This window comes from Orcinus orca, chromosome 3, assembly GCF_937001465.1.
Source record: "Orcinus orca chromosome 3, mOrcOrc1.1, whole genome shotgun sequence".
NCBI lineage: Eukaryota > Metazoa > Chordata > Mammalia > Artiodactyla > Delphinidae > Orcinus > Orcinus orca.
This window is the reverse complement of record NC_064561.1, coordinates 17,693,939-17,709,994: the sequence shown is the minus strand read 5'-3', so window position 1 is coordinate 17,709,994 and position 16,056 is coordinate 17,693,939. Positions and strand designations below refer to the sequence as shown.

General features: G+C 46.2%; 1 protein-coding gene across 5 annotated transcripts in view; it reads left to right on the top strand.

Moving 5' to 3' along the window:
* Nucleotides 1-13,777: 13,777 nt before the first annotated feature.
* Nucleotides 13,778-16,056, top strand: part of RNF130 (ring finger protein 130) — a 140,674-nt gene continuing 138,395 nt past the window's right edge. The window contains exon 1 of one of the 5 annotated variants that reach the window (XM_049707384.1): nt 13,778-14,455. In XM_049707384.1, the coding sequence (XP_049563341.1) occupies nt 13,933-14,455 (523 nt within the window). In that variant the 5' untranslated portion in view covers nt 13,778-13,932. The remainder of the gene's footprint in view (nt 14,456-16,056) is intronic. The other 4 variants (XM_049707383.1, XM_049707382.1, XM_033413515.2 and 1 more) reach the window with 4 other exon arrangements.

Sequence of the window (16,056 nt, the reverse complement as noted above, 5' to 3'; positions counted from 1 at the left end):
ACTGAGCTGGGGTGGGAGTGAGGGAAATGGGAATAGGCAGTGAAGGTATGGAGAAAAAGGTATATTGAGCTCTGACCTTGAGGGGTTCACAGGAAGGACCTGTTTTCCTGGAGATCGATCTGTTTGAGAGCTGTATGGCTGTTAGCCTAACTGATGCCATCTTGGGCCCTTACAGTTCCTCCTGTCCTTTCTGTGACCCTACCCAGGACTGTACTATAAAGTAAGTCACCTCTTTGTCATCAAGGGCTTTTTAGTTAATAGGTATTGCTTAATAATCATTGGGACCAGGTGGCCTCTATGTCCCCAAACAACAATGAAAAGCTTCACTGACCCAGTGCCAATGAGACTAGTTACCCATTAACACATTTTGACTTAGGAATGTATGTCCTATTTCCAAGCACCTTGTGCCAGTGGCCCCTTGGTGGTGTGGCACGCAGCTATAAATACTTCTGGATCATTGTCCCTCAATCCCATCCTGTGAGTAATTTACCCTATAATAAAGTGCTCCATGGATTATATGGAGCTACCTGCCTTGTTTTTTGGTCTCCAGATGCCTTCTCAGTTCAGTGGGCACTTTCCATTCCTTCTGTCCTCCAACAAGAATAAAATCCAACATCCTGCTAGAAATGCTGGCTGGTCAACAGACCTGGGGCTGAATTCATTCGTTTGTTCTTCAGTCAAGTTTCATTGAGTGTTGAAACCACTGGTCTAAATGGAAAGTGCAAATAGGGCCTGCAGGGCACACAGCAATGAGATGGGTGGGGAAGGGAACACACCATATTTTAGTGTGTTTAGTGTTTCCTTGAACTTTTAATTAGCGGTCTTAACTATAGTCACCAGGCTGTACATAGATCCCCAGAACTTACTCGTCTTATAACTGGAAGTTTGTACCCTTTGACTAACATGTTCTCATTTACCCCACCCCCACCCCCAGGCAACCACCAATCTACTCTCTGTTTCTATGAGTTCAGCTTTTTTAGATTCCATATATACAGGCAAACCTCGGAGACATTGCAGGTTCAGTTCTAGACCATCACAATAAGGCAAATATCACAATAAAGCAAGTTACACGCATTTTTTTGTTTCCCAGTGCATATAAAAGTTATGTTTACACTATACTGTAGTCTATTAAGTGTGAAATAGCATTATGTCTATAAAAAAGATGTACATACCTTAATCTAAAATGCTTTATTGTTAAAAATGCTAACCATCATCTGAGCCTTCAGCAAGTCGTAGTAGCAACATCACAGATCACTATAACAAACATAATAATAATGAAAAAGTAAAATATTGCAAGAATTACCAAACGTGACACAGAGATGGCACTGATAGACTTGCCTGATGCAGGGTTGCCACAAACCTTTAATTTGTAAAAAAATGCAGTATCCACAAAGTACAATAAAGGGAAGCACAATAAAACAAGGTAAGCCTGTAAGTGAGATCATATGATTTTCCTCTTTGTCTGACATTTCATTTAGCATAATGCCTTCAAGTCCATCCATGTTGCTGAAGAAGGCAAGATTTCCTTATTTTTATGGTTGAATAATATTCCATTTTTGCTCTTGAGTTGTATGAGTTCCTTATATATTTTGGATATTAACCCTTTATCAGATATATGATTTGCCAATATTTTCTTCCTTTCTGTAGGCTGTCTGTTCATTTGTTGATTGTTTCTTTTGCTGTGCAGAGCTTTTTATTTTGATGTAGACCCACTTGTTTATTTGTGCTTTTGTTACTTGCATTTTCGGTGTCATATTCAAAAAGTTATTGCCAAGACCAATGTCAAGAAGGCTTTTTCCCTATGTTTTCTTCTAGAAGTTTTACAGTTTCAGGTCTTATGTTTAGGTCTTGAATCCATTTTGAGTTAATTTTTGTGAGTGGTGTAGGACAGAGGTCCAATTTCATTCTTTTGCCTATGAATATCCAGTTTGCTCAACACCATTTATTGAAGAGACTGTCCTTTCCCCATTGAACATTCTCCTTTGTCATATATTTATTGACCACATATGAGAGATTTTGTTTCTGGGTTCTCGATTCTGTTCCATTGGTCTATGTGTCTGTTTTTATGCCAGTATCATACTGCTTTGATTACTACAGTTTTGTAATATAGTTTGAAATCAAGAAATGTGATGCCTCCAGTTTTGCTCTTCTTTCTCAGGATTGCTTTGGCTATTCAACCTCTTTTGTGATTCCATACAAATTTAAAGATTGCTTTTACTTTTGCTGTGAAAATTTTGTTAGAGATTGCTTGAATCTATAGATGGCTTTGGGTAGTATGGACATTTTAACAATACTAGTTCTTCCAATGCATGAAGACAGCATTCAAGGTTTATTCTTATCTTCAGTTTTCATTAACTTGATTATAATGTGTTTTCCTTTGAGTGTGGTTTTCTTTGAGTTTAGCCTCAAGATTTGCTGAGCTTCTTGAATCTGGAAATGTTTGCCTTTTATCAAATTTGGGGATTTTTCAGCCATTATTTCTTCAATTTTTTTTCTATACTAATCAATTTCTCCTCTCTTTCTGAGACTCCAATAACACCAGTCATAAACCTTTTGATATTGTTCCATGATCTGTGAGCTCTTCATTTTTTTCACATTTTGTTTCTTTGTATTTTTCAAATTGGATAATTTCTAGTGCTCTACCATCAAGTCAACGATTTCCTCTGTCATCTCCATTATGCTATATATCCCACCCAGGGAATTTTTAATTCAAATATGGGGGAGGGGGTTTTCTTGTTCTAAAATTTCCATTTGGTTGTTTCTATTTCTATGCTGAGAATATTTATCTTTCCTTTTTTTAAAGAGTGTTACTTTTACCTCCTGAAGCATAGTTATAATAGCTGCTTCAACATTTGGGTTATCTGGGGGTTGGCATCTTTGTTGATTATCTTTTCCCTTTAGAATTAGTCATATTTTCCTCATCATTGATACTTCAAGTAATTTTAGATTGTATCCTGGACATTTTGAATATCATGTTGTGAGGTTCTGGGTACTGTTAAAATCCTCTGGAGAATGATCTTTTCGTTGTGGTGGTTTTAGCAATCAATCGGTCCTAGTTAGGTTCAGACTATAAGCTCTGTCTTATCTTCTGTGGGTAGTAGATCCAATGTCACCTTAGTTTTCAAAGGCTTTGTTTGGCAGGAATGTAAAGTGGCACAGCTACTCTGGAAAATATTTTGGCAGTTCCTTATAAACTAAACATGCACTTACCATATGACCCAGCAATTTCCCTCTTGGGCACTTATCTCAGAGAACTGAAAACTTACGTTCACACAAAACCTGTATACAAATGTTCATAGCAATAGTGGTTTTATTAATAATAGCCCCAAGCTGGAAACAACCCAAATGTCCTTCATCAGGTGCATGGTCAAATGAACTCTGGTACAACCATACAAAGGAATATTGCTCAACGATAAAAAGAAACAGACTATTGATACATATCACAACTTGGCTGGATCTCATAGGAATTATGTTAGTGGAAAAAGCCAGTCTTAGAAGGTTACATACTGTATGATTTCATTTATATGATGTTCTCAAAATGACAAAACTACGTAAATGGATACCAGGTTAGTGGTTGACAGAGGACAGGGATGGGGGTGGGTACAACTATAAAGGGGCAACAGGAGGGGGTCTATTTGTGGGGATGGAGCAATGTTGTGTCTTGATTGTGGTGGTGGTTACACAAATCCATACATGGGATAAAACTGCATAAAACTACACACACACACACACACACACACACAAGTGCATGTAAAAGCTGGTGAAATCTGAATAAGGTCTGTATCTAGTTAATAGTATTACACCAATGTCAACTTCCTGGTTTTGATATTACATGTGTAAGTTATATAAGATGTCTCCACTGGGGGAGGTGGGTGAAGGTTACACAGGATTTTTAACTTCCTATGAATCTATAATTATTTCAAAATAAAATGCTTTTTAAAAGACTTTGCCACTTTGCTTTGGGTCTGCTCTGTGCAGGTTGGAGGTGAGCCTGGGATATATATCTGCTCATCCACAGACTTCGGGATCCCTCCTCTAGCTATCTCCTCTCTGGGAATTGCCCCACACTCTCTGGCTCATATGAGTTTCCTATTGGAACTTTAGGTATTCACACTGTCGGTACAGTATTGCAGGTTTGCAACTAAGGCTGTCCTCAGGGCAGGGAGAGGGTAGAAAAAAGAAAGGAAAAATAAAATGAGCCCAAGGATTTTCCCACACATACTTCATCTTGCAGAGGCCCCTTTCCTAGTCCTCTGGATAGAGAGATGGTTTCTCTGCACAGTTTTATACTGGGACTGACCTCAATTCAAAACTGGGAGATGGGGGCTTCCCTGGTGGCGCAGTGGTTGGGAATCCACCTGCCAGTGCAGGGGACTACAGGTTCAAGCCCTGGTCTGGGAAGATCCACTCCAACGAAGAGTAGCCCCTACTCGCCGCAACTAGAGAAAGCTTTTGCGCAGCAGCCAAGACCCAACACAGCCAAAAATAAATAAATAAATTTATTTTAAAAAAACTGGGAGATAACAGAAGAAAAGAATCTGGGAATCTTGTGTCCATTATGGGTTATTCTTCAAGTTTTGGATCTTCTCTCCAATCTGCCTGTCATTGCTAACATGTTTACTTGTTTACTTTGTCCAGAGTTTTTAGTTGTAATCAATGAGATAGAATTTAGTGGTCTTCATCTTGGCTAGCCTCAGAATCCTTAAATGTAATGTTTAATCTTTCCAGTTACCATGTGAGATCAATATTACCTCTCCTATTTTAAAGATAAATAACTTGAGGTTTAATGAGGTATAGTCTCCTGCCCAAACCCATATAGCCAATGCTAAGGTGAAAATATATATACAATTAAAATTAGCTCATGAAACAAGCTGTTGAGTGGAGTCAGAAAGCAGGAGGGGGCAAAAAAGAAACACTCTGTTAGAACAGAGTGGTGGGGAGATCAATGGTGAAAAGGGACAGGAAGGGGAGAGAGTAGGGAAGGCGAGTAGGTCTCTTCCTGATGGGTCAGGGCTGTATCAGGCAACAGTTGCTCTGCATTGAGGGTACTTACCCAGAACTCACCCCCTTTACATGCACCTCCATGGATTTCTTGTGAGCTAACAGGCCAGTCTAAGCAATGATGTAATCCTATTCCCTTTTCCAGTCAGGGCCCAGGCTTAACCCAATCAGCCTTGGCATTTCCTTGTTGACCACATTTGTCCAGGGGCACCTGGGCAGGTCACCACAATTGGCTGAATATGAGGTTTTTATTCTACAGATGAGAGAAGGCTTTCTCTCTTCCCACCCAACAGGAACAAGGAAATATGTTGTTCTACTTACTGCTGGCATCCATCTGCAGCTGTGAGAAAAGACAGGCTTGGACAAAGCCCATGCAAGATAACCTGCCTGGAACCTCCTTTTCCGCTAGATTTCCTTCTCAAGTGAGTCAGTTTAGGTCAGTGTTTCTGTTACTTGCAGCCTGAAACGTCCAAATGGACCCCTCCCAGCCTGAGCCACTCTTAGACATGTTCCAGGAGCCACCTGATCCCAAGTTGGTGCTGGAGAACCTTCTGACTCTGAGCCCAGGACAACAGCAAGCCTGCCTCTGGTCACAGGTTGGGACTCCAAGTGCATCTGTTATTGTCCCTACCTAGATCTATGTCCCATATGCTTGTGAGTGCATCCTTGGGAAACCACTGTGTTTTTTTTCCACACCAATAACCAATTCCTCAACTCTCCAGACACCAGCCAATTCTGACAACAACTGGGTGTCCTATAATCTAATTCAATCCTGACACTAACTACTTGGAGTTAACATCAGACTCCACAGGTTAAGGGCTCAGTCCCACAAGACTGTCCCCACTTCAGATGCCAGTTGCAAGTATCAGATCCCCAGGTAATCCTCACTTCTGTCCAGCTCCCCAGGTGTTTCCCCCACACACACACACACATGTTCCATATTTGATAGAATGACTCATAGGATTCAGTAAAATATTAATTATTACCAGTTCATTATAAAGGATACAACTCATGGGCTTCCCTGGTGGCACAGTGGTTAAGAATCCACCTGCCAATGCAGAGGACACGGGTTTGAGCCCTGGTCCGGGAAGATCCCACATGCTGCAGAGCAACTAAGCCTGTGTGCCACAACTACTGAGCCTGCGCTCTAGAGCCTGCAAGCCATAACTACTGAGCCCACGTGCTACAACTACTGAAGCCCACGTGCCTAGAGCCCATGCTCCGCCACAAGAGAAATCACCACAATGAGAAGCCTGTGCACTGCACCAAAGAGTAGCCCCCACTCAACGCAACTGGAGAAAGCCCACGTGCGGCAACGAAGACCCAATGCAGCCAAAAATAAATAAATAAAATAAATAAATGAAAGGATACAACTCAGGAAAAGCCAAATGGAAGAAATGGGGACAAGATATGGGGAAGGAGGGTGTGTGGAGTTTCCATGCCCTCTCTGGGCATGCCACCCTTCCAGCACCTCAAATGTGTTCACCAACCTGAGAACTCTTCAAACTCTGTTGTTTAGTAGTTTTATGGAGCCTCTAATACATAGGCATGATTGATGAAATGGTTGGCCATTGGTGATTAACTCAGTCTCCTCACTGGAGATTGTGGGGTGGGGCTAAGTGTTCCAACCCTCTAATCATGCCTTGGTCTTTCTGGTAACGAGCCCCTATGCCTGAAGCTATCTAGGGGCTCCCAGCCACCTCATCCCCTTAGCGTACAGAAGATACTCTATCACTCTGTAGATGCCATGGTTTTAGGGGCTGCATGACAGGAACCAGGGGCAAATATCAAATACTTATTTTTTACTGTACCACAGGCTCCATTCTCAGTCCATGGGGTTGTGTTGAAGGGACTCCATGTCTGCCTCCAGGAGTGCCCATGTGGTAAGGTTTGGCCAGTCAGAGCATTTATCCACTTGGTCACAATGGCTGTCTCAGTGGTGAACTCATGAAATAAGACAAACCAATGAGACTCAGGATATAGAATGGAAAATCCATTGAGAAAGAAAAGAATTTTCTGTCCTGCTATGCCCTTCTGGGATTCTGAAAGAACATAATGTTCCCCCTGGACCTGCTGGAGGTCATCTTGTACCCATATGGGGAGAGCCCACCTGAGAATGAATGAAGGCAACCAAAAAGAGAGCAAGGCTGAGAGTGGGTCAGAGGAAGCCCAGCTCTGATGATATCATTTGACCTCTTAGATTCACTTGTGCCTGAGCTTAGATCATGCCCAGACTTTTCATAAGTGACCAAATAAAATTTCCTCAATAATGAGCTGGATTTCTGGTATCTGCAACTAAAATGGCCCCAATTAGTACATACCACCCCATGCCTACAGGGCCACCAGGCTGTTGTGGGGTCTGCCCCAACTGCCCTCTTCACTCATACCCCCAAATCCTCACTCCTTCTTCATTCTTAGAGTTGGGTCCCCTCAGTCAGGAGGCCTAATTTAAGAATCTTCTAAAATGAGCGGGACAGGTGACATTTGCCTTCAGGATGTCAAGACATCCAGAGGCCAGGCATAGAGTTTTTCTGCACTCCCACTTTCTCTATATTAGTGAGGGCTGCTTTCAGATACAAATAATGGGAAATCTTCCACACAGTGGTTTAAAAAAGAAGCACAAAAGAATACAGAAGGACCCAGGCTCCTTCACCCTCCCTTCTCCACCACTCTTAGTGTGTGGTTTCCATCCTCATGATCCCATGTGGGCAGGAGAAAGGGTAAGATGTGGCAGCAGCAGACCTTCCCTCCCAAGACACTAGCCAGAAATGCATCTTGGTTGGAATGTGCCCTGAGGGAGGGGATCTTTATTTGCTTATGTATTCCAAGTTCTTAGAACTGCTGCTCAGTCAAAATGAGCTTAATGAAGGAGTGAATAGATGAATGGATGGATGGATGCCGTACAGGAAAACTGAGTTTTTTACCTCCTATAGCCTCTACAGTGGAGTCAGGCAAGAGAGGAGGGGCTGGAATGGCCACTGAATGATACCTCACAGCACCTGCCACCCATTCCCCAAGTTGGCATGCGGTCTCCTGGCTCTCCCAATGGCCCTTCATCCTCCACAGGTAGGATCTCTTTTCATACATCTGAGCAGGTCTGGATACCCCCACCCCAAACTTTCTTAGGAGATTCTCACCCACCAGGGGGCATATGCTTCACTGGGAGATGTGTTCTCCACGTTTTGGTAACATCTCCTAGGGCAAAAATGATTGGCAGGAAGGAGACCCAACTGTGACTGCAGCCTGGGTAACAAGCTGCTCCCCCCTGCCTTCAGTAACAACATTAAACCAAACTGGCACAATTTTTGAGTAAGGACTAATAGAAATATTGCCTGCATTCATACCTGATGTGCTGCAATAATGTGAGATTTATCTTCAGCGAAGATGCACACAGTCAATAGACCAAATTTATGTCTATTTTTGCTCCAAGGGCTGGGGACAGAATCATTCAATGTATGGAGTGTATTAGGCCTGTGAAGGAGAATTTGACTGAGGGTCACTGGGAGCCACCGCCCCCCCAATTCTGCCAGCCCAACACTGTACAATCTCCCTACCTTTGGCTCCACAATCCCACTACTTCTAATAGGTTCTAATAGGTTCTTCAGTGGTCTCTTGATGGGTCATCAGAGATAGCTTTTTTATAATTGCAAAAGGAACACAACATTTTGAAAATAGAAAAAAAATGTAAAGTAAAAACAATTACCTTCTTGGCCTTATTCACACATGTGAACTTATTTTACAGAGTGATAACCAGAGATTTATTTTGTATTCTGTGTCTACGCTCAACAGTACATCATAAGCATTCTTCACATTGCTACAACTTGTTCAATATATTAATAGCTGCATAATCATCCTCAAATTTGTTGTACCATAATTTGCTTAACAAGTAAATGAGCTTATTTCCAACGTTTTGCCCATATAGCTAACGCTGCAATAAACATCTTTGTGCACATAGTTTTATTTTTCTTGTGTTGCACGTTGTTTTAAAAGCAGCATGAAGCCTGGTGTCAGCTCTGGACTGGCAGTTTGCTTTGCAGTAATCCCCAGGTGAGAGAAAAGCTGCTGGGACTCTAATATTAGTCTTGAAGCAGATCACAAATAAATGGAAGCAGCACAGCCTCCCAGCTGGATGACAGGTCTGAAGAGAAAGATTCGAAACCCCACTTCTACTTCTGGAAGAAACCAGCGGCATTCACCTGGCAGGAAGTAGGATCAAGCAGCCTGTGTGGTTTTCCTGCAGCAGACAGAGCTGCCCTTGTCTCCTGTGCCACCGGGCTATGTCAGCTCTGGGGGCTATTTCTCCTCCACTGATGTTCCCTTGGCAGGCTGACAGTCAAGGTGCCCTGAGTTACTAGGATCAAGGTGTAGGCACCTGACTCAAACTAGACCAGTCAGATGCTTTCTTCCTGAAGGGATGCAACGCTGACTTAGCCCAACAGCTGTGCCCTGATGAAGCCACCCCTCTGTTCCCACTGCTCAGACTCCCAGAGTCGGCTGGGTGTTGTCCTTTCTGAGACTGGCCATGCTACCTTGCCTTCACCAGACAGCTTTCCAAAAGAGTCTCTTTCTGTACACATCTCTCCAGCCTGTGAACAGAGGGTCCTTCCAGATACAGCCAGGACCCCTGGCAAGGGGCCCTAGGGATCCCAGGGGCCACCACCCTAGGTCAGCCTGAGGACCAGCAGTCAGACATGAGGGCTGGTCTGCCCAGGCTAGCTCAGCCCAGCTGGCGTCTCCTCTCTCAGTCATTCGTCACTCTGACCAAATAAATCTTGACAAAGGACGAGGTGATGCCTTCAATCCTGCTAAAAGTTTCCCACCCCAGCAGCCTGTGCCCACTCAGCATCAGCCCCAGGCCCCACCCGAATTCCTGGAGGAGCCTCTGGCTTCCTGGCCTGCGCCAAGTACCAGGAAATCCAGGCATCTTCTGAATCCTGAGCCTGGCACCAACCTGCAGGACTGAAATGAGTGAGGGTCCTAGAGCTGGCCAAGACTGGTCTCCACCCCAGGGACACCACCTCATTAGCTGGGACAAGTTCACTGGGCAAAAATCTCACTTCTCTGAGCTTCAGTCTCCTCATCTGAAGAATGGGCATACAATCCCTATGTTTGAGAGTCCTCAGGAGAATTAAATTCTGGACTCAGGACCTTTACAGCTTCCAGATCTGAGCCGTTTTGTCTCTCTTCACTCCTCTGTCTACAGGGATTTTCATAGCATCACCCAATCCAACGCCAGGCCCACTCTCATGGAGGTGGCCTATGAGCCCTGGGCTCAGAGGACCGCCAGTGTGGCAGGTCCTCACTCCCCACGTCCCGCCATTACTTCCCTGACGCCACCCCACCAGGAAAGGGAGGGAAGGCTGCCACTTCCTTCGTCTAGTGGCCCTTTTGGAGGTGAGAAGACCCTGGGTCACTTCCATTTTTTGAGGTTCTTGGTATATTAAAAATGAGGAAATTTACAGTAACTGTGGTATAACTTAAGTGTCCACACAAAAAAGTATGAAAAAATAGTATTCATATTATTGACAAGACAATGGCAGAAAATGCAGTATATTTTCTGGTGAACTCTAAGCAGTATATCTGGGATAGGACACAAGCTCAAATTTGCAGGACGGCCATCTACTTCTTATGATATGCTGGAGCTGGGCCTGTGACCTCAAAGTCTGAATTTCTAGAAAAAGACATAACCAAACCCAATGCAGAAACTTCATTTGATCCCATTCAAAGAAAACATGGGGGCCGGGGGGATTTTTAGACGTTTAGGAACCTTTGAATAGGGTAAGATATGGATTATTTTACAGAATTGCTATTCATTGTTTTGGTCATGGTCATATAGAAGAACAGCCCAAAGGGTCATAAAATGGTTCAGGAAAACAATTTTAAAATAAAAGCGATAGGTAAAGCAACCAAATGTTAACACTGGCTGAACCCAAGTGATGAGGTACAGGGCTTCACTGTGCCATCCTCCAACTTTTTCTTATACTTGAAGTTTTTAGTTAGGAAAGATTAAGAGTTTTGGATTACCAATACAAATGTATTTTACATTTTTCTAAATAAAATGCTGTTACCTTGTGCCCCTGCTTGCAGTGGGGCTCCCGGTGCCTGCGTGTACAGGACACTGACCAGCCTGAGGGTCTATCCGTTCGGGACAGTCTGTTCTGGGTAATGGCTGTGGGAGGGCAGTACTGCAGTCCTCACCCAGGCAGCCACTCAAACCCTCACAAGTCCCTGTGCCTCCAGTAGCAAGTCAGAGGGAAATGGGGTGACTGCAGCAGCTATAGCTTCCAGGCACCCATCATCTGATTTGTAGCTCTCAGGACTATAGAGAGAGAGGTCATTAGTGTCACTTCACAGAGGGAAATTGACCTCAGAGGGAACATGAGCTTGCAGAGGTCACACAGTTGACATGTAGCCAAGCAGGGATTTGAACCAGTGGCATTCTGGTACACCACTCACAATAGTCGAAAGGTTGAAGCAATCCAAGTGTCCATTGACAGACTGATAAACAAAGTATGGTATATACATACAATGGAATATTATTCATCCTTAAAAAGGAAAGATTCAGACACATGCTACAACATGACTGAGCCTGAAGGACATTATGCTAAGTGAAATAAGCTAGTGACAAAAGGACGTATACTGTATGATTCCACTTATATGAGTGGAATAGTGAAATTGGTAGAAACAGAAAATAGAATGGTGGTCCCAGGGGCTGGGGGGAGGGAAAAGTTATTGTTTAATGGGTACAGAGCTATCAGTTTTACAAGATGAGAAGAGACTGGAGGCGCATGGTGATGACAGTTGCATAATAATGTCAGTGTATTTGAGGGCTTCCCTGGTGGCGCAGTGGTTGAGAGTCCGCCTGCCGATGCAGGGGACACAGGTTCGTGCCCCGGTCTGGGAAGATCCCACATGCCGCGGAGCGGCTGGGCCCGTGAGCCATGGCCGCTGAGCCTGCGCGTCTGGAGCCTGTGCTCTGCAATGGGAGAGGCGGCCACAACAGTGAGAGGCCCGCGTACCGCAAAAAAACAAATAATAATAATAATGTCAGTGTATTTGATATCACTGAACAGTGCACTTAAAATGGTTATGACGATAAATTTTATGTTAGGTGTATTTTACCACAATTTTTTTTAAAGGTAGCTTTGTATCACTACTTATAAATGAAAAATCTCTTGACCTAATGGAAAGGCCTCCATAAAATTAAAGACTATTACACTCCAAACGCAGGTTGTTGTTAACATTGCTCTAGATGCTGGTGCCTGCTGAAGCTGTGTACGAAGACCTCATCCCACTTTGTTTGAAGGGGGATCATGTTAAAAGCACTTTAGATCCAACTTTCTCCTTGACAAATTCAGAAGGGCCAAAAGAGAGCTTGAAAGGACCTGCTTTCTCCCCAACTGACTTAACAGGGTGGCGTCTGTGCGTCTCTGTAATTGTTTCTTATGCCAGGGGGCAGGAGCACCCCACACTGTGAAACACCCTTGTAAGGACAAGGTAGTAGGGGGCATGAGCTTTTCAAGCAGGGGCAGGCCACAACATGTTAAGTAATAGGAGCAGAGTAAGAAGACCCCACCACAAAGAGCCCTACCACGTAGGCCCGAAGAGGCCCAGGACTGTTTGGAAAGGGAATTCCTAGGTCTCAGGTGCCTGAGCAGAGGTACCTTGGTTCCAAGGACTCCTTGCCCTGTGAGAGGGGTCCAGCTGTGAGAGGGCCAGAGCAGATCCCTCTTTCAGTACAGGGCCTAGGATGGTGGCCTGGTTACTTCCTGTATGCAAGTAAATAAAACGCAGTCTCAGGACAGGACATGGACTAGACAAACAAAGGTAGTGGGGATGGAAGGGAAGGAATTGGAGGGAGAAATCGTTAAGAATGTCGATAAGAAGGCACCAGTGGACATCTGATGTGTTGGCCTGCACTACATCCATACCCTTTCCCTGGAAACTGCGCCTCAGCTTTCCTTCGGAATGCTGCCTCTCTCTGGGATTCGCAGTACAGTTGGTTGAGCAAGGATGACTTCCACCCCCTTTCCACTATAGGAGGCAGGAGATCCAGGCCTGGCTAGTCAGAAGATGCCATCCTTCCTCCCTGCTTCATGGCAATGATGAGTGTGCTGCCCAAAATCATATAAGCTCCTGAATTCAGCTACACCCAAATCTAGACTCACCCTTCCCTTTCACTTATGCTTTAGAAGGGTGCACAGCTTAACTGATATGGTGTGTGTGTGTGTGTGTGTGTGTGTGTGTGCGTGTGTATAGGGTAGTGTGTGTGCTGGGGGGGTCTGGGGTGGGGGGAAAGTCTCACCACAGTCTCCACCTTGTCCAAGGGACTCTGGAGGTTTCATCTAGTCTGTAGGGGTCCTTCCTAATGACTCAGATGTCCTTAAAGATCCGGGCCTAGTGAGGCCTTGTACTCTTATTTGCACAGATGCATTCTCCCTCCTGTGATGCCAATTATATGACTTGGAGTTGACCAGTTGAAATGTGTAATCCCATTGACATTTAATCTTTAAATTAATTTTAAAGTTTTAGCTCTTTTTCTTTTGCAACCTCATCTCAAACTCTTCCAGAGGCCCTTGGAAAGCACCCGGGCTCTAGATCCTAGGCGCATCACGCCTGACGTATAAACACGTCCGGGCGCGGGTTAAGAAAGCGCCGGGGCCTCCTAGGGCCCTCGTGCAGGCGGGCGGGAGCGGACAGGCCCTCGCACGCATGCGCGTGGAGGCGGGGCTGAGCCCCAAGCCTGCGCCGTGCCACCCGGCTGACAGTGGGCGGGGCGGTGGCGAGCGCGCGCCTGAGGCAGCAGCTCGGCGACCGGGACTTTGTGCTCTAGAGACCCTTCTTCGGGCGCATCTCCCACCTCTGTCGTGTCCTTGCGAGGCGCCCCCACTCGGCGGGACCGGCCCCGGGGAATGGAGAGGGCCCGCCCCCATGGCCCTGGAGGGACCCGGAGGAGACTATCGCGCGCGGGCTGACCCGTCGTCCTCGCCGAAGGGGCCCATGGGCGCGTCCCCGCGGGCGAGCCGCGGACGTGAGGGCGGCGAGCAGCAGGGCCGCGGCACCGAGGAGGGCCGTGCTCGTGCCCGGCCCTGCACCGGCCGCGCGCGTGCGCTCCCGCAGCCGCGGCGGCCGCGCCCGCGCCGCCTCTCGGCGCCGGCCCGGGAGCCCGGTCCGAGAGCAGCGGCGGCGGCGGCAGCCGGAGGGACGATGAGCGGTGCGGCGCGGGCGGGCCCGGCCCGGCTCGCCGCGCTCGCGCTGCTGACCTGCAGCCTGTGGCCGGCGAGGGCAGACAACGCGAGCCAGGAGTACTACACGGCGCTCATCAACGTGACGGTGCAGGAGCCCGGCCGCGGCGCCCCGCTCACATTCCGCATCGACCGCGGGCGCTACGGGCTCGACTCGCCCAAGGCCGAGGTCCGCGGTCAGGTGCTGGCGCCGCTGCCCATCCACGGAGGTGAGTGCCTGGCAGCGGAGAGAGAAGCCGTGGCGAAGCGGCGGGCGATGGTCCCCGGTCCCTGGCCCCGCGGGAGCCGCAGCCTGGGCGCGGGGGCGGCGGGCGCGGCGCCCCCACCCCGGCCCGGATTGTCGCGCAGCTCGGCGGGCGGCCCCAGGGTCGAGGTTCCCGTCGTGTGCACCCCCGCCTGCTCACTCCTGGGATGAGGCTTCAGACGCGTTGTTGGGTTCTTCTTTTGAGAAAGACTTAGAACGTTCCTTTTTGGTTTAGTTAGCTTGTTTACAGGAAGGCATTGAACTGCGAGTTTGCAGGGACGGCTCAGACAAAGGAGGTGGTGGAAGAGCGCAAAACTAGTTCATGATGGATGAGGTCTTAACCTGTATTTTGGAATCCGCAGGTTCGTTCCCGAAATCACAGACTTAGCGCTGCATTGAATCTCAAAGGATGAGGCCCTTTTCTAATGTAGAGGCGTGCCGTTTTTCTTAAGTGGCAAGTGAGAGGAGGGTGGAGGAGAAAAATGGGCATCTTCCCTGTTGCTTTTGGCTGTTACTCTGCCCCACCAGCTTTACTGTAATTTGACGCCTGAAAATCACACGTTATGAAGAATCCAATACCAATTGGAACCTGTAGCCAAGTCTTCAGGTCACGGGAGTCTACCAAAGGGGAAATAGGTAAAATTTTCGAGAGTTGTCTCTGAAGCGTTTGGCTTAACCTTACGTCTTCCTATTATCATAGGCTCTGTTTAATTATTTGGTATAAAGCATATATTTGTATAAATTTCTGGCCATGTTTTAAAGGAAACTTTTCCCACACTGTGGAGTATGATTTTGTTTTTTGGCCCACAGCAAACTTTTTGGAAAAATGCCTACTATTCTTCTCAACCTCCACCCACTCTCACCCCGAGAATGCTGAGAGGGGACTCTTTTAAGCTGCTGTTCATGTTAACATGACCTAAACTAGGCAACCTAAATAAGGTAATGGTGTTTGGTTTTATACTCTAAAATATTAAAACATCATGCGCCTTCTGAGATCTGTATTTGAATGCTAACGTGCTAAGCTGTTTTCTTCTTTGAGGCAATCTAGCTGAGGAAGAAGAACCAGGTAAGGCTTTGACTGTAGCCTGTCCCCAGTTTACACCTGCCTTTTAAAAGTTCATTTTTACACCAGTAATCAAGTGTTAGGGTACACTTCTCATCTCCACTTTGTTAAAAAAGGCAGTTAGGGTCCCACCTTCCCCACAGAAACAACTTTGGCCTTTGGTTCATTCAGTAAATATTTGCCTGCTTGTTCTGTGCCAGTCACTGTGGTTGGGACACATAATGTTGCCAAACTATGGCACTGACAATGGTAGTCTATTTTCTGGTACTGAGATCTGTGAGGGTCACGTGGAAGGGGAGGAAGAGGAAGAGAGAGAGGCAAACTGTTCTAGAGCAAGAGCTGGCCCTGTGCAGTATTTTGAAATCTGTGGTTTGCTTTGGGGCTTGATTCCCCCAGGCACCCCAAATACATGATCCTCATTTTAGATACTTACCTCATAAGTGATCCATGTTCTGAAACTACTTGTTGCTTGCCTGTCACCCCAAACAAAAGCTCCACCTTTA